This window comes from Sciurus carolinensis, chromosome 16 (assembly GCF_902686445.1).
Source record: "Sciurus carolinensis chromosome 16, mSciCar1.2, whole genome shotgun sequence".
In the NCBI taxonomy this organism is placed as follows: domain Eukaryota; kingdom Metazoa; phylum Chordata; class Mammalia; order Rodentia; family Sciuridae; genus Sciurus; species Sciurus carolinensis.
This window is the reverse complement of record NC_062228.1, coordinates 3792241-3809568: the sequence shown is the minus strand read 5'-3', so window position 1 is coordinate 3809568 and position 17328 is coordinate 3792241. Positions and strand designations below refer to the sequence as shown.

The window sequence follows — 17328 nt, the reverse complement described above, 5'->3', positions numbered from 1 at the left end:
TCCTGGCCTCTGCTGTCCCCACGGAGGTCCTCTGCAGGATTCCTCAAGGCAACTCATGTTGACATCGATGTAAACCTCGCCTTCCTTAAGGGAACTTATTTCTTCCCACAACCTGAGAGCCAGGACCTCACCAGGCAGTGTAACAACCCCCCTCCCTCCCGCAGAACGACGCATGCCCACGTCACCCACCGTCTGCCTTCTGCCCCAATCACCTGACCACATGCAGAACGAGATCAGAATCCTTGAGCCCCACAAGCCTGCTAATGCTCCGAGCTGAGCAGAGGCCTCGGCCTCCCTCCTGCCACCGGGGCCTGCAGGTCCTCAGGACAGCAGCAGTTTTGTGGGGAGGAAGTGTGTGGGGTGACGGATGGTGTGGGACTCTCAGACAGGAGACCTGGGCCGTCCCACCCTCAAAGGATTCCTGGCATGACATCGTGAGTGCCTGAGCCTCCGTCCCGGCATGTCAGAGCCTTCTCTCCCTGCCTCCGAGTCCCCGGGGAGGCAGGACACAGGGTGGTGAGCCGTCTTTCCAGGGCCCTAGCATCCAGGGGAGGCTAACTCTGTCCCCTCTTCCTGGAGCGGGGCTGGCTGCCCACAAGATGGGGTGGAGAGACCAGCAGACGGAGCTTGCTCTGTCAGATCCAGTCCTGGGCTAGGTACTTACCCTTGCGCAGCCTCGGTTTCCCCTGCTGTGAAATAAGAGCGGCTGTGTTTGGGAGTTGCTGGGGTGGGGTAGTGTGGGCCTGGCATGCGGCATCCATCCTCCCAAAACCTGCCACAGGGGCCTGATCATCTGCGCCTTCCAGCAGACAGCACGCCCACTCTGGAGCTGCGTCCCACGGTGGCCCTGGTGTGCCCTGGATGAAGGGCGCTGCCCCCTGCACCTCAGTTGCCACCCTTTGAAGTGGGGTCTACTCCTGTAGTGGCTCCCCAGGCCCAAAGGGACGAGGGCTACAAGGACTCCCAGGGCTAAGAGGCAGAGAGGCCGAGTGTCACGGGAGCCCCCGCCCAGGACTGGACGCAAAGTGTGTCAATGACAAAGCCCAGCTGGAACCAGTGGCAGAGCTGTGGCCAGGGCCCTGCGTTGCACTGCAGGGGCTCACGGCCCAGGGTCCTCGCTGATGTTTGCTGTTGTCGATGCCCATCAGACCTGTCCTGCTTCAGTGACGACCCGGCGCTGAGGTCAACGAGGCCACCCTTCAGTGACACACTAACACAGGTCCAGGGACATGTGCCCTCCACGATCCTCTCCCGGGGTGACGTCTCCTGCGATGGCATCTCACGTCAAAGCAGGGCTGAAGGCAGTGCCAGCCCCAGGGCACCCTCAGAGGCTCGGGCGTCGGTCCGTCTTGATCTCACTGTGTGTGTGGCCATCGCCACGAGATGCTGACGGCACTGCCACCTCCTCCTGGCCGGAGGTTTACTGCCCGGCTCACCAATGGGCTGGGGGAAGCTGACCACCGGCCCCGGCTGCACAGCGAGTGCCTGGCCAGGCAGGTTACCGGGGCGTCAGGGCCCCTGCTGTCCTCCCACTCTGCCAGAGCCGGAGAGGCGGCTTCTCTTCTCCAAATCCCTGTCTGGAGTCCCCTTTCTCGCCACACGAGTTCTCGGGGATCGAGGAGGCAGTCGAGGTCGGGCGGCTTCTCCACTGGCCTGGGACGGTTCCACAGTACGGGCAGCGGCCAGGTCAGGGCTGCCAGGACTTTGTGCCTCCCGCCCGCAGGCCTCGGAGCACAGCTGCAGGAAGGAACCTCCTGGCCACGGGAGGAGGGCACCAGGAAGCTGGGGGAGCGTAATGGCCTCACCTGGCCAGGGCCCCTGAACGCAGCTTCCCGCGGGAGCAGACTTCATTGAATGATCCCTCTGTGCCCCGGTCATGCTGACTCCGGCACATTCCTTCCTGGGGTTTTCCAACAGAGCTTCCGTATTAACTCCCCACCCTGTCTTTTCTCTAGAAGGTTCTCACAGAGATCAGTAAGTTGGTCTCAGGAGAAGGCAGGTGGGTCTCCCTTTAGGAGGCCACAGTGAAGGACAGACACCAGCAGAGATGCCCCCACTGGCAGCTTTGAGGCCTACTGGGTGACGAATTCTGAGAGGCTGTGACCCACGCCATCAGAGCCAGGGTGGCCCTCTGAGTCCCTGCCGTTCAGCTTACCTCTGGAGCGGGAGGCACAGGGGGCCTTGGGCGGCAGTACTGGGTCCAGGAGGCCACCGTGTGTGAGTGCTGGGCCCCCAGGAGGGGCTGGGCTCAGGGAGGGCTGCTGCCACACATGGCCACACACAGGATGCTGTAAACAGCAGGAACAGAGCAATGCTCCGGGGCTGGCCTGGAGTGGACTCCTGCCTGTGCGGCTTGGGCAGCTTCCTGGACTTTCAGACACTTCTCTTTCCTTCTCTGAAACAATGGAACGATGAAAACATCACTGCGTCATAACAACTAAGGGCTCAGTCGAAATCCTGGCAGTGAAGTGCTTTGCCAGGCCCTGGCGGGCAGAAGTGCTGGGCACGTGAGCCCACACTGCTGGTGGCGGGAGCAGAGGGGGAGACGCCTGGAGCTGTGGGGGGGGTCACGTCCCGCCTTTTAGATGCAGAGGAGGGGAGAGAGGGAAGAGGAGAAGGAAGAGACCAGCAGAGAGGAGAAGGAGGGGGAGGAAGAGACGGGAGGGGAAGGAGAGGAGAGAAGCCCTGTGTCCGATGACAGGAAGCTGCCCCCACCTGTGTCCAGAGGTCCAAGGCAAACTCTGTGGTCCCCAGCAGCCGGCTGCTGTCGCTCTCGCCAGCAAGAACGACCCGGAGACGTGATGGGTGGCAAACTTCCTTATTAACAGCTGATTCTTCTTTTTCTTCCTCTTTTTGGGAAGTTATTGTCACTTATATAGGTAATATCAACTAATTAGAATATTCATGATATGTGGGGAGAAGATAGACGTATATGGGTATAACTTGAAGCACCTAAGAATCACGCAAGAATCATGCAGAGGCCCTGACCAATTACTGAGACTTCCTCAAGGTGAAATTAGTTGTATACGTGCAGAATAGCAGTTTTTCAACCGCACTGGCAGCTTGCCAGGCGCCATCTTGGCCAGGCTCCACCTAGGGCCAGGGGTCCGGTCGAAACCCCGACAGGCTGCCCCGACTTTGGCTTAGGCTAGAATCAAGGGGCTTCTCTTATTTGCAACCAAAACCAAAGTAAACCCCATACCAGCTGAAGATGACAGAGACCCTTGGGTTGGCCCCCGTGGCCTGCTCAAGGGCCCGCAGAATCTGGTAGATCTCAACCACCTTCGACTGGAGGCCAGGGAAGTCCTGCCCCAGACCCAGTGGCCAGGGCATGGGGCAGTGCAAAGCTCCTCAGTGGCCATCCTGCCTGGGCCTATGGGAGGCCTTCACAGCTTGACCGCTGCATTCCATGCCCAGGCCTCCTGCTCCCAGAGGCCAGGCTCTGGCAAGTTGCAAGTTCAATCCAAGGACTTGGACAGGCCACACCCTGCCCAGTAGGCAGAGCCAGCCTGTGAGGCAAGGGAGGGCAGAGGGAAGCAGGCAACCACGGCCTCTCAGCACTGTCCAATGCCCCTGCCCAACGGCAGTCTCCTTGGCCACCCGCGCTGCTCCTTGTCCACCGAGGCACGGCTGCCTCCCAGGTTGCAGCGGGACCCAGAGCAGTTCCCTGCCTGAAGGCCATGAGGTTCGTGGTCAGCATTTTCAGTTAGAGCCCGCGTGGAAGATGGCGCCATGAAGCTCTTAGTGCTTAGCACCAGCTTCCCGTTTCCTCTGCCCTTAGAGCTCGCCAGGCGAGGGGTTGCAGGCTCGAAGGCAGTTCTTGGGTGTCACTGATGGCACCTGTAAGTGCTTCACAACGCGGATCCCAAGCTGAAGACTACTGATTGGTTGGTGTTAACGTAGCCGGGCGGTCTTCACCACAGGGCCCGGTTTGGAAAGTCCACATTGAACCCCCCAGGATACCATGCCACGTGTCCTGGGGGGTACCAGGATGGCCCCAACCTAGTCCTCGTCTTGCTTGGTGATCAGTTCACTAGAGCAGAACTTCGCAAAGTGAGGTTCCTGGAACCAGCAGCAGCATCACCGGAGTGGCATGCAGTCTCGGGCCCATCCCAGGCCTGCTGGCACCGGGAGCGTGGGACTCCAGGCCTCAGGCACCGCGTGGATTCTGCCGCAGGCTCCCGTCAGAGACTGCCACTGAGGAGAGAGAAGGCCCCAGAAGTGGCCCCTCGGGCATCCAGTAGCTGCCCTTTAAGCAGCTTCTGGCTCCTTCCCTGGGGACACCCAGAGGCTGGCGGTAGGCAGTGCCCGCTTGTGGGTGGAAGCCCCAGCTCCAGCCTACTGCCAGCTTGGGAAACCGGGGACCTCCCAGTCTCCTAGTCCACAACACAAGTGAATAGTAGCACAGGCCCCCAGGCCACTGTGAGGAGTGGGGCAGTAAAGCGTGGACACAGCTCACTGGCTCCTGGGGCCGCCCAGCATGGCGCTGGGTTCCACTCTCCTTACCCAAACAGGGATGGCAGGGGCCCAGTAGGTCTGCATGCATCAGGGACCCCGGGGCCAGGTCTGCCATGTCACCTGGAGTCTGGCTTGCGGGGTAGGGGCTGGGGGAGAATGGGAAGTTGGAGGCTGCCCTGCAGATTGGGAGCACAGGACTCGGGGTCCAAGGGTGCCTTCGGCTTGGGGCCTGCTGGGCAGGGAGTCCCTGAGGCAGGGAGGCTGTAGGACAGCAACCTGGAGAAGATGGCAAGAATGAGCCGTGGTTGCCGAGTGACGCTCTTTAGATGCCTCTGGAAGGGCCGCTGAGGAATTGCTCCCCAGAGTCCTACAGAGAGGACAAGAGGGGACCTCTGAGCTGGAAGAGCCGTCCCTGCGAGCCCTGGCAGGTTCTCCTCTCCTGCCCAGTTGGGAGATCAGGCCACAGCAATGGAGCAGGCCAGGAGGTTGGGGCTGGCTTCTGAGCAAACTCACACTCACCCCAGGCTTGAGTGTCCCCAAGGCTTGGGGACAGGAGACACATGAGTTTTAATAGGGCCTGGCTGGACTCTCAAGCTTCTTTCCCACGAGAAACTGAGCAGAGTAATAAAGGCTGTTTTTTTTTACCTGGTGGACCTGTTCCCTGACCATCTTCCAGAACCAAGAAGGGTCATGGGTTCACACTGGGGGGCCGAGCCACCCAGCTGGGTAAGCAGGTGAGGGAGTCAGCATGCCATCCAGAGAGAGGTGTCTCGGAGCCTCAAGGTGTTTTTAAATACTCGCCTATGGCGCTGGGATCATAGAGGGCCAGTGAGGGCGGCTCAGTAATGGCCACTGTGCTGGCCGCTCCCACCTGGCCAGTAGCTGCCCAGTGCGGGGGCCCTGCCAGATCCCAGCTCAGAAGCAGTGACCAGAACAGGCACAGGACAGTGGTGTTGCTGCTGTTGGCTTGCCTTCGATTTTGTTTTTTCTAGAAAAAATATGCACGTTTGGAGGGCCGCCTCAGCAGGCCAACCGACAGGTGGTGGCCTTGGAGCACCTTATCATGGTGGATAGCGAGCCATGGGTAGAGGATGTGCCCAGGAACTCAGAGGCCAGCCAGAGGCCCACTGCCCACAGAACCCGAGCTTCCGCAGGACAGCAGGAGCCGGGATGGGAGCCCATCTGTGCCTGGAGTTCACAGAACTAGGTTAAAACATGAGTTATTACCCGCAGAGGCTGGGAGGCTGGCCTGGTCCTGAGAGCTGGTGAGTGAAGGGCAGGACTCTGCTCTCTGCCCTCCCACCCCACTGATGGCAGGAGGGCCTGTGGAGGAAGTGTTCCCAGGCAAGGAGTCATGTCAGGGCCCAGGAAGCTGAATGGTGGCCCCCAAGGAAGGGCGGGTCCTGATCCCGGCACCTCAAGTCTACCTACCCACACTGCAACGGGACTGTGCAGGAGTGGTGGGGGGCAGGAGCTGGGGAGAGCCTGGCCACTGGGGGCCCAGTGTGGTCATGCAGGTCCTTACAAGGGAAAGGCAGGGGTCAGCAGCGGGAGAGGGGAGTGGAGTTGCTCTGGCCCTGGCTTTGAAGAGGGAGGAGGGGACGGAGCCCAGGCCACAGGCTCCTGGAGAGGCCGGAAAGACCAGGACACAGACCCCCGGAGCCTCCAGAGGGAGCAGCTGGGCCCATACCTGGCTCCTTGATTTTAGTCCAGGGAGGCTGGCCAGATGCCCGTCTCCACAACTGTGAGAGTCAGTCGGTGTTGTTTTAAGCCGATTTGTGATCCTCAGTTACAGCAGCCACCAGGGCGTAGAGCGGATGGGAAGTCTGGAGGTGGAGGAAGCATGGACACACTGGTCACCCACAAGCTTGAGGTTCAGCTGCCAGGGAGACCCCAACCTGGGAGGGAGGGAGGTTGGGGGTCGGTACCCCAGCCCCCGCTCCCCCTGAGGGTTCCTAGGACCACCTCCTGCCAACACCGCCTGTCTTCAAGCCATGTCTCAGGTTAGCTTCAGGGGACCCCAGGAGAGACGATGCTGGGCATGAGGAGGGGCAGGCAGGCCACTGTCCAGCACCTGGCTCCGGCAGACCCCTGCGGCCTTTGCTGTCAACCTTCCCACGGTGCTGGGCACACAAGGCACTGGTGGCTGTGGCTGGGTGGCCAGGCAGACGGGTGAGGTCAGCGTCCCACCTCCCCTGGGGAGGATGCCTGTGGGGGCCCTGCTCATCAGCTGCCCCCTCGAGGGCCGTTGCTTCCCCCTGCTCCCCAGCCCGGCCTCTGCCCTTCTGGGTTCTGTGACCCTTTTTTGCTTAATACAAGTCGGCTTCTGTTGCTTGCTGACTGCCAGCCAGTGAAGCTGAGGGGAACTGACCATGGTGGGCCACGGGGTGTCCTGTGGCTACTGCCCGACGTCCCATGCAGAAGCAGCAAGCCAGGAGGGTTTATCCTCTGAGCTGTCATGTCTCACGATGCCAGCCAGGCCCTGAAGCGGCAGAATTGTATTTTTCAATTAAAACAAATGTATGAAACCCTTAAAGATCATCGAGCATAGGAACAATAGGGTAACTTTGGGGAGAGGGACCCTGCACGTGGGACAAGCCCTCAGACTCAAGGTCAGGAGCAGGTGCTGAACAGGGAGTCCTCCCCTCACCTCCTTTAATCCAGGTCCTTCCTGTCCTCAGCAGCCCTGGGGGATGGGCAGTCCGATTCTTCTGATCTAATTGGTAAGAAGTGACCCTCGGGGGTGGGGCAGTTCGTCAAGGACTCAGGAAGTCAGTGGTAGAGGTGGAATTGGCCCGGCTGGATGTGGCCCCTAAATGTCCCCACCAGTGCTTCTGTCTGCTGAAACTCTCCCACCCGTGTCCTCCCACTGCCCAACTTGGCCCCAAAGACCCGTGGAAGACCCTGAAGCTTGTAGGGCTCCAAGGACCCCAGACCTGGAAGTTCCCAGCAGTGGGACCCCCACAGCCAGCGTTGCTGATCACCCAATGCCTCCTGCGCTGGAAGGGTGCCCACCCTCTGCCATTAGTGTACACAAATCCACAAGGCCTGCGTCTGCCCAGAGCACCACCCAACCTCCAAGCACACCTGAAAGCCCTGCAGGTCCACCCAGGGGCCTGGGGCTGGTAATGTTCCTGGAGCCTCTGTGACCACCTGCAAGCTGTGTTAATTGATCCCTCCAGAGAGGAGAGGCCAGGCCAGGAAGGTGAGGGCCACCGCCAGGCCCCTAGGACAATCTAGCTGGGTCTGACTCGCCCTCCCCACAGGCTTTCCCATGGGAGGGTGTGACGCAAGTCCTCTTCTGGAGACGGGCAGAGGGCCACCTTCAAGGGTGTTGCCTCCAGAGCCAGCCAAGACCGAGCTTGCTATGATTTCCTGTCCTCATTGTGGCCCAAACAACAGCCACGGCTATTGAGCAACCAAACCCTCCTGGTGGCCCCCACTCCACGTTGTCAGACCAGGCTGGACTCTGCACAGTGAGACTGGAACCCACGCCAAGTGGTTTTCAGAGCTCTAGGAGGGTGGAGAGCCCACCTGCCCTCTGAGCCCGGTGTCCAGCAGGACACAGCGCCCAGGGGTGCTCTCACGGCCACTTCCAGGCAGTGACCAGCTGGGGCTGCCTTGCACGTGGCCCGGGAGCGAGAATCCCAGTCGCCCTCATCTGCCCCACGCTCTGTCCTGCTGCGCCCTCCTTCCGTGCCTGCCCAAGGGATGCTCAAAACAGGTGGTGGACAGATGGACGGACAGAGCCCCTCTATCTGGAGGCAGTGCAGCCTGATGGTTAGGAGGGTGGCAGAAGCCGGGACTCAACACCTGGCTGTCCCTCTTCTTTTGACCGTGTGGCTCTGACTGGGTTCCTGATCACTGCGTGCCTTGGATCCTGGCTTGCACCAGGTTCCGGAAGGGGCCCTTGGACGACACTTGTGTGCAAGGGACGGTGAGGAAGCACCCCCAGCGGAAGCTGCCACAGTGGAGGATGCGGAGGGGCCGGGGCCCAGGCCCAGGCTGCCTGCAGGTGAGTGAGGCCTTGGCCAGGTGTGTCCCCACCAGAGGTGGGAGCGGGTTTTCCTGCCTTGCAGGAGCCCAGTGCTGGTCAAGAGATCCCTGGGGCTCCGAATCTTTTTGGGCCCTTCTGACTTCCGCTTCCAGGCAGTGCAGTCCGGGAGTGCAGCGAGGCCTCCCAAGCCTCAGGCGCTGTGTCGGAGGGAGCGGAGCATGACTCTCGCTGTAAGGGAGGCCCTGGCTGCCGCCGCCAGGACGTCTGTAGGACAGGGACGCTGAGCACAAGTGGATCTGCCCTGAGGACTGAGTGAGAGGGACACGCAGAGCCAGGGCCGCTGCACTGGTCGCCGGTGCTGCTCCCGACCCCAAGCCCCTCCAATCGCAGGCCCTCGGTAAATATTTGCTTCCCTGCTGTTGGGCTGGGCTCGTGGTGCCCACTCCTTTGCCACCCAGACTGTCAATCAAAAGTCTCTTTGTGTCTAGTGGTTCTGGCGAAAATGGCATCAAGGGCAGCCAAGGAGGGCGCTCACCCCGTGGGCGGTAATGGCATCTAGTCCTGTGCCCCGGGAGCATGGGGTCTTCCAGGGTGCAAGAACGTGGTCGTGGCCCTGGCCCTGGCTCCCTTTGGGTTCACCATGGCCAAGGGGTTTGCTGCCTCTGGTCACAACTTTCTCACTCAGTTATCAAGAGAACTAAGTTTAAAGCACCTACTCCATGCCAGACTCTCTTCCCAGTGCTCGGAATAAAACCGGAGACAGATTCTGCCTGGGCCAGGTGGAGTTGACCACCCAGGGGACAGACGGTGAGCAGAACACTAGGTCCAGTCAGTGAGCAGAAACGCTTTGGGGGACATGGCAGAGGAACTGGGGACGGGGAGATGGAGGTGGGCACTGCTTACTCTTAAGGTTTATTTTGAAGTAACAGCTGATTTATAGGAAGCTACCAAGATTGAACAGAGCGGTCCTGGGTACCCTTCCCTCAGTTTCCCTGGGAGTTACATCTTACCTGAATGCCGTGCCGTGTCAGAGCCAGGAACGTGACGTTGCTGCAGTGTGGGCGTGTGACCTCTGTGGTTTGGTCAATTGTGGAGACGCGTGCAGCCACCACCTCATCAGGACATGGGACTGTCCTGGCACCACGCAGATGTCCCACACTGTCCCTTTGTCACCACACCCTCGCCATCCCTACTTTGCACTCTATCTCTACAATTCTGCCATTTCAAGGACGTGATGTGAGTAGAATCCTACAGTATGTGACTTGGAGGCTCCGATGTCCTTCACTGGATCCCCCAGTCTATGCAATCTCTCTCCCCATCTCCTTCTTTTGCCCCTAAAACCTTCAGGGTATATTTTCCAAACCCCAGGAACATTCTCTCATATAACCGTGGTGCAGTGGCCACAGTCCCAAAGCCACATGGTGCCACACCGTCATCCTCAGACCTTACTGCAACTCCCTGGCAGTCCCGCTAAACCCCTGCTGGCAGAAGATAAAGACGTGTTTTCCTAGTCCAGAATCTGATCGGGGACCCTGGGTAGCACTTGACTGTGAGGACTGGTCAGTCTCCTTGGATCTGGAACATTCCATGACCTTTCCTTGAAGGACGGAGGCAGTTATTTCCTAAGACACCCTCCCTCTGCATGCGGCATCTTCCCACGATGGGATGAGGCTTGAACTTTTGGGCAGAAGTGACATGCGTCCTCTGTGCCTGGAGCCAGGGCACACGTGCCACGTGCCGGTGCCCGGGGTGGCAAGGCGGCTCTCTTGGTTAGGCTGGTCTGCCAGGTTTCTCCCCTGCACGGTGACATTTCCCACTGTGGTTAGCAAGCACCTGTGGGCACGCTCTTGGGGGACACCCAGACACCCTCTTCCTCATTAAACTGTTCACCTGTCTCCCTGTGACACAGCTTCTTATTGATGGAAGTTCTCCCTGGAGGGACACACGGGAATGGCAAGTTCTGCTCACGTGGCCAGGCGAGCAGCAGGGCAGCAGGCACGTGCTTCAGGTGGGGTGCAGAGGGACGGCTGGCTCCTGGCCTGAAGAAGGGAGGGTGGGTCTCCAGGAGCAGCTGGGGGAGAGTGCCAGGTGGAGGGCCTCAGTGCCCAGCGGGAGGGCACAGGACTGAGCTCGACTTGGGTGACAAACTGCCAGACAGGGCTGCAGCAGAAGGAGGGCTTGGCAGGGGGCCCTGTGGGCCAGGATGGACGGTCTGGCTTCACTGCAAGGTGACACCCACGTCCAGGCAACTTTCAAAATATTTTTATTAAGATAAACTTCACATAACAAAATTTACCGCTTTCACCAAATTCAGTGGGTTTTAGTGTATTCACAAGGTCAAGCAACCATGCCTCTGCCCAATTCCAGAACATTCCCATCAGTCTGAGAAGACTCTCCATGTCCCGCAGCAGGCAGTGCGCAGTCGACTTCCTGTCCCTGTGGACTAGTGTCCAGGGGCTCTTGTCAGTGAAAGCCATGTGGTCCACAGCCTTTCCTGTCCAGAGTCTCTCAGCCTCTTAGTGTGATGCCTCCAAGGCTCGTCCGTGTGTTAGCGTGTGCTGGTGCCTGGGTCCTACCTGAGGCCGGGGAGTGTCTGCCATGCGGACAGACCACGTGTGCTTCGGCTTGCTACTGATGTTTTGGGTGCTCAGTACACAATGCCCTCTTAAGTGCTGGTGAAGGGCCAGCACTCTGTGGGAACCCCGGGGGCAGTGGGAGTCCCCTGAGGACATCTCACTGGTCCAGGGATTCAGAGGGCCTCTCAGGAGAAGCCACCATCCCATTAAAACCTAGAGGGTGAGCAGGAGTCAGCAGGGCCAAAGAACAGGCCAGGCAGGGGCTGGGGAAGAAGGGGCATGGGTGGCAGAACTGCACAGATGGGGACAGAGTCTGAAACTGGGGCCTGCAGGGATTTGAAGGGGACTGGACTCTAACCCTGGGGGCGACAGAATCAGGTGTGGAGTGTGATCAGGACACCAGGACTCTCAGCCAAAACAGATCACTCCCGTCAAAAGGGGAGGTGGGGAGCAGGAGTGGCGGGTTCCCCCTCGGACCCCGGGCCGCTCTGCTTCAGACGGGAATTCTCCAGGCTCTCGGAGTTGCTCTTGGATTTTTGAAATAGGATTAAATTTTCAAAGAGGTCAAATTTCCAACAGTCGAACAGTCTGGAAAAGGTGAATCTGCAGATAGTGAGAAGGTTGGGGGCTGCCAGGGGTCCAGGGCGCGGAAGAGGGGGAGCCGGGGGCTTTGGGCAATGAGTGTCCCTGCAACCCCGGAAGGCGGGCGCATGTCATTATGATCTGTCAAAACCCACCAAATGCGTGACACCAGAGGGACCCGAGGGAACAATGGACTTCAGCCACAGCCAAGTCCACCGCTGCGATCTACACACACGGACGCTGCGCGCTGACAGGAGACACTCAAGGTGGCACACGGGACTCTAATTCCTGGGTAACTTTTCTGTACACCTGAAACTGCTCCAAAAGAGAGAAGCCCTTTATATTTAACCAATGCCAAATTATGTAGTGGACAAAATCCTACCAGCCATCAGCCACTGACCTGGGGAAGTGTGAGGAGAGGACATGAAGAAGGGCAGAGTGGGGCCTGAGGCCGGCATTCTCCCCCTGAGTACTTGATTATTCTGCCTCCTCACCCCACAGGGAGATCCTCAGTTACCTCTCCACCTTCTAGAAAGTTCCATAAGTCACCCCTGCCCAAGGTCATTCCTTCCTCCTCTGAACAGCCTTTGGTAAATAGATTTATTCATGTGCCAGGTGCCAATCACTATGGTGGCTAGTGGAAGGTGACGAGGAGCCCAGGCCTGCCCAGCCCGGGGGATATGTCTGAGCCGGCCAGCGGCTGCTGACGCCTGCTGCACCGTGGGAGGAGGAGGGCCGGGCATCCCTGCTATGTTGACCTCTTGGCCTCAGTGTCACTGGCCCCTGGCATCATGTTCCACAGGTCTGAGCCTGTCCCTCCTGGTGGAATGAAGCCCCAGGAAGCCCAGCAAGGCCACAGCTGTGGGAGGTGCTGGCCCAAGTCTGTCTGGGAGAAGTGACATGGAGCTGTGAGGGAGTGGTGCTCGGGAGGGCCTGGGGGTGTGACCGTGGCATGGATGAAGATGCAGGGGCGGTTTGCACCAGGGTCCCCTAACCTGGACGCTGGCTTTGCCCCTGTCTGCTTGGAGTCCTCCTGCACCTCTGCACAGGGCCCCTCCCTCCCTCCTGGGTCACCCTGTTTACTGGTGGCACTGCCTGTTGCATTGGCCTCCCAGCTGCTGGAGAAAATGGCCACTGCATGGGTGGCCAGAATACCAGATGTTTGCTCTGGAGGCCAGGAGTCTGAAACCCAGGGGTCGCAGAGCCAGTGCCGTGTGCAGGCTCCAGGGGAGGCTCCTTCCTGCCTCTCCCAGCCTCAGGTCCCTCGGTGTCCCTGAGCTAGGGCCTTGGCTCCAGCTCCTGCCTCCACCCCCACCTGGCTTTTCTCCCGCCTGCCACCGGAGTCGGGGCACACCCTGCTAAGCCAGCATGGCTCCTGAGGTCCTCAGCAGAAGTACTTCATGAAGACCCCCTCTCCAGACAAGGTCAACTCCGTTTCCAGGGGTCAGGATGGGACGCGTTTGTGCCTTGCTGCTCAACAATATCTGTTGAATGAAATGGCTTTACCTCCAGCGTTCGGATTTCCCCACCTGTGAGAGTCTTGTTGCCTGAGTACACAGTTCTTCACAAACAGGAAGTACGGAGGGCCTGTGCAAGAGGCCATAGCTCCGACTAACTCCCAACGCCTCACAAGGTGTCTCAAACAACCTTTGTATAGCACACTCTTCCTGAAAAGGCCGCCGTCCACGCCAGACCTGTGAGTGAAGTTTATTACCAAATAAATGCCAGGTGCCTGTGTGACAGGTGCATTGTCAGGAGACAGTTGGTGGGTAATGAAATGACACCACTGTCAGAGAGAGTGAGCGGGAGTCGACGGGCGGGCCCCGTGCCCTCCACGCCTGCGGCAGACACTTCAAGAAAGACCAGATGCCTGGTCAGGTCCCGCCCTGGGCTCTCAGCCCCGGCCCGTGTGCCAGGTAGGGTCATGCTCAGCTGCCACCCTCAGGAAGTCCAGGCAGCTGTCTTATCTCAGGAGATTCCTTGAGTGTGGGCTCTAGAATTGTCCAGGCAGAAAAAACAAACTAGCAAACAAACTTGGAGAGGAAGAAAATTCCAAAGTTGACCGAGATGACTATGGACTCTAAGTGAAGTGAGGGGCTAAGAGGGACCCTGATGACCGTTATAAACAGTAGGTGTAGCTGCCTGAGGGCAGGGGCGTTGGAGTAACCCTGCTCGTTCCAAAATCAAGTCAAAGATGAAGGACAGCAGAGAGTGCCTGTCAAACAGCAGGGGAGGGGCCGAGAGCGTCCCTCCCAGGGGAGGTCAGAGTCACCGATTGTGTAGCGCGCAAAAGATTCAGGGACACGAGGGAAAACGTGCCAGGAAAGGAGACTCTCAACTCCCCTCTGCCTTCTTGTGTCAGATAACAGTCTCAACCAAACAAGGACAAGAGCCAAGTCCTAGAAAGTCAGGGTGGATGGACACGGACCTAATCACAGGGAAATACCAACCATGGACTTTGGCTCTTCTGTTTGTTAGTCTGGTAGTGGGGATTGAACCCAGGAGTACTCCAGCCCCAGCCCAGCCCTTTTTTGTCTTTTATTTTGAGAGAGGTTCTCGCTGAGTTGTTTATGACCTTCCCTAAGTTGCTGAGGCTGGCTTTGAACTCGCAATCCTCCTGCCTCAACCTCCCGAGCCTCTGGGATGGCAGGTGTGCGCCATGACACACCAACTTTTCTAGTGCCCTCTAGATCCTTACAGGAAGGGCATGCAAGTCCATCAGAGGCTCAGCAAGGGAACCTGCAGCAGAGGTGTGGCAGGCTACATGGACTAATCGCCATGCAAAACTGGACTTGAAACACATGTAAGCCACTTGCAGTCACAGCTGCTTTCTCCAGGGTTCACTCTGGGCTTCACTTGTTTTCCCTCCCGACATCCACCACAGAGAACTCCCTCCTGCGTGCCCTGGGCGCTCTCCAGCCATTCCAACCTTGCCGTCTCTGGGTTGGACAGGGACCGTGGTGACGGGATCTGAGAAACAGGTGTCTCAGGAAGGCAGAGGCCAGTGTCCTGCCTGCCCATGGTGGCTGCCAGGCCACCTGAAGGAGGATCCCTGGCCGGCACTCTTGGGAAGGCTGGAGATTCCTTGCCGACAGGTGTACTGCCTGGGATCCAGCGCTATCTTAAAACCATGGAAAGCTCGTTGGAAGGAACCTGACAGGTCACCATGTGTGCCTCTGTGTCACCCAGGACTCTCCTGAGGACTTGCCAGGTCAGGGCCCCCTGGAGCCAGGTCAGCCTGACCTGCACAGTGGGCGTGAGGTCAGTTCTGGGCACCTCCCCTTGGCCCCTGCAGAGTCCTGTCCACCTTCCGGGCTCCTGGCCCAGGTGTCTGGGTCCCTGTCTCCCTTGCCTGCTGGCTTTGGTGCAGAGCCACACCCTCCCTGGGAGTTCTTGGTCCGCACAGCTGCCCTCTCCAGGTGACTGCCCTCGAGGCCTGTGTGGCAGCAACTCTCCCTGTCGCTGACCTCGAGCCACGGCACACTCGCTCTGCTCTCCCGGCACCCTGCCCACCTTTGGAAACCATCTGTTTCTCAAACTCCCCCCACATTGCTGTTTTAGGGTGCTTTCTCCTGCTGGGGCCCTGATTCACACCAGTAGGTAGTGACATCCTCATTTTAAGGATGAGTAAACTGAGGAGCAGGGAGGGAAGAAAGTTGCCCAGGGTAACACCCTCTGAAGTGAGAACAGGATGGGGATGCAAACCTGACTGCTCGCCACAGAGGCCGCTCCTCCCAGGATCCTGCACCTTCCCGAAGCTGAAGCTGAGGAGGAAGGGGGAGGGTGGGGGATGCTGCACAGGGAGGAGCCTCTTTAGTTTTAGTTAAAAGGGGAGATTCAGGGGAGACAGGAAGAACCGCAGGAACTTCCCGTCAGGTGGAACGGGCTGGGTGGCCGCCCCTTGGGGAGCAGTTGAAGTCGGTGGCAAATATTTGCTCAGAAGGGGCCGCTCAGTTGTAAGGACAAACACACATGTCATCTCCCATAGCCCAGAAGTTCCTCCCTCAACAGATGAGGACTCTGAGGGCAGGGGGCACGGCCTTCCCCAAAGCCACCTCTACTCAGTGCAGGTCTAGTCAGGGATTCTAGTCCCACCCGAAGCCAAGTCACTTGGCAGCTGGACCCCTCTACCCTGCACACCCACTCTCCTGCCTGGGGGCCCTGTAAGCCCAGCTGCTGCCTTGTAACGATGCGGGTGAGAACATACTGTATGCCAAGCCCTGTCCCACCCCATGCCACACTGCCCCCTGGACCCTCAATTTCACCAGAGGAGGCACTGTCCTGGTGGCCATTGACAAAGCAGTGAACCACAGCTCAGAAAGTCCAGGAGACCTCCTGAGGTCCTGCCGTTAGCGGGCACCAGAGACCTGCAGATGAGGACAAGGGGCCATGTTGGCCAAAGGTGGCAGTAGCCCACCAACTCTCCTGCTGCTAGGATTCCCACCCAGGGCCCTGGAGGTGAGGTCTTAGCCTTGTGCTCCACTTCAGTTACAAGGAGACCTGGTGGCTCAGAGAGGCCAGGTGACTCATCCAGAGTCACACAGCAGCAGGTAGGAGTCTGACTCAGCTCCATGGCCATCCCGCTGTCCATATGTCAGTGTTGACCAGCTTGGCTCCTCAATAGACTCCCTGTCCTGCCCAAACCCATACCCAAGACTCAGGGTGGGGAGGCTAGGAGAACAGGATTTTTAAATGAGCCTTTGCCCTGGGGACTTCCCCACTTCAGGTGTTTCTTGTGATCTGACAAGTTTGGGAACAGCCCAGGATCTGAGGAACACAGCTGTTCCCCTGGCCGTGGTCGCCTGTTCCAGGGATCAGGGGCCCCAGGAGAACTCGCGGGGCGGGGGCAGGGACGCCGGGCGCCGCCCCGTGCGCAGCCCCGCCCAGGGGCGGGGTCTCACCTGGGCGGGCAGGTAGTAGCTACCTGGTAACCTGCCTGGCCCGGGAGGCTTGGGCAGCCGGCCGCCGCTTGGCTAGGGCGAGAGACGCAGGCAGGGGCGGCCGCCGGCGACTCGCGCGCTCACCATGGTCGAGAGGCGCTTCAAGTTCCTGCAGAAACTCGCGTTCTGGGGCCAGGGCCACCAGTACCAGGCGCTGGAGAGGGACGAGGTGGAAACCCTGGTGAGTCTGGGCGACCCTCGCCGCCCCTGCGCGCTGTGCACTGGGCTCCAGCTCGGCGCCGCCCCCGGCCCTAGAGAGAAGCGGTCCCCGCCGCAGCCACCCACCCACCGCGACAGCCCATTTTGTGGAGGAGAAACTGGGGCCGAGAAGGGCACGCAGCCAGCCTGGGACCCGGCGAGGAGCCGAAGCTGGCTTCTCCGATTTCAGAGAATGTCAGTCCCTCCATCTGCAGACCCAGTCTGCTGGGTGGGTTTTTAAAGCTACAGGGATTAGGGGGCGGCGGGGATTAGAGCTTAAAAAAAAAGTTGCCACAGGTTTAGCAATAGTAGTAGAAATCAAAGTGATGGCACCCCACCCCCCGGCTTCTCCTCCCACAGCGTGAGCACACTTTTTAGAAATCTTTAATTTGCATGTGGACTTTGAGGCTCAGGGGACCCTCTAGGATAAATTAGCAGGGTCCTAGGGCCCAGAGCTTCTCAGGGGGCCAACTGGCTGAGCTGGCAAAGAAAGCCCTTCCTGCCACCTGACTCTGGCAGCTGGGTGTCGCTTCGCCAGTTGAATGCCTTACAAGATCCAAGGGCTGAGCTTAACTGG

General features: G+C 59.2%; 1 protein-coding gene across 2 annotated transcripts in view; it reads left to right on the top strand.

Moving 5' to 3' along the window:
• Positions 1-8405: 8405 nt before the first annotated feature.
• The window catches only part of Atp2c2 (ATPase secretory pathway Ca2+ transporting 2), a 56554-nt gene continuing 47631 nt past the window's right edge, over positions 8406-17328 (top strand). The window contains exon 1 of one of the 2 annotated variants that reach the window (XM_047527368.1): positions 8406-8473. In XM_047527368.1, the coding sequence (XP_047383324.1) occupies positions 8435-8473 (39 nt within the window). In that variant the 5' untranslated portion in view covers positions 8406-8434. Of the gene's footprint in view, positions 8474-16474; positions 16735-17328 lie in introns of those variants that run through there. The other variant, XM_047527367.1, reaches the window with a different exon arrangement.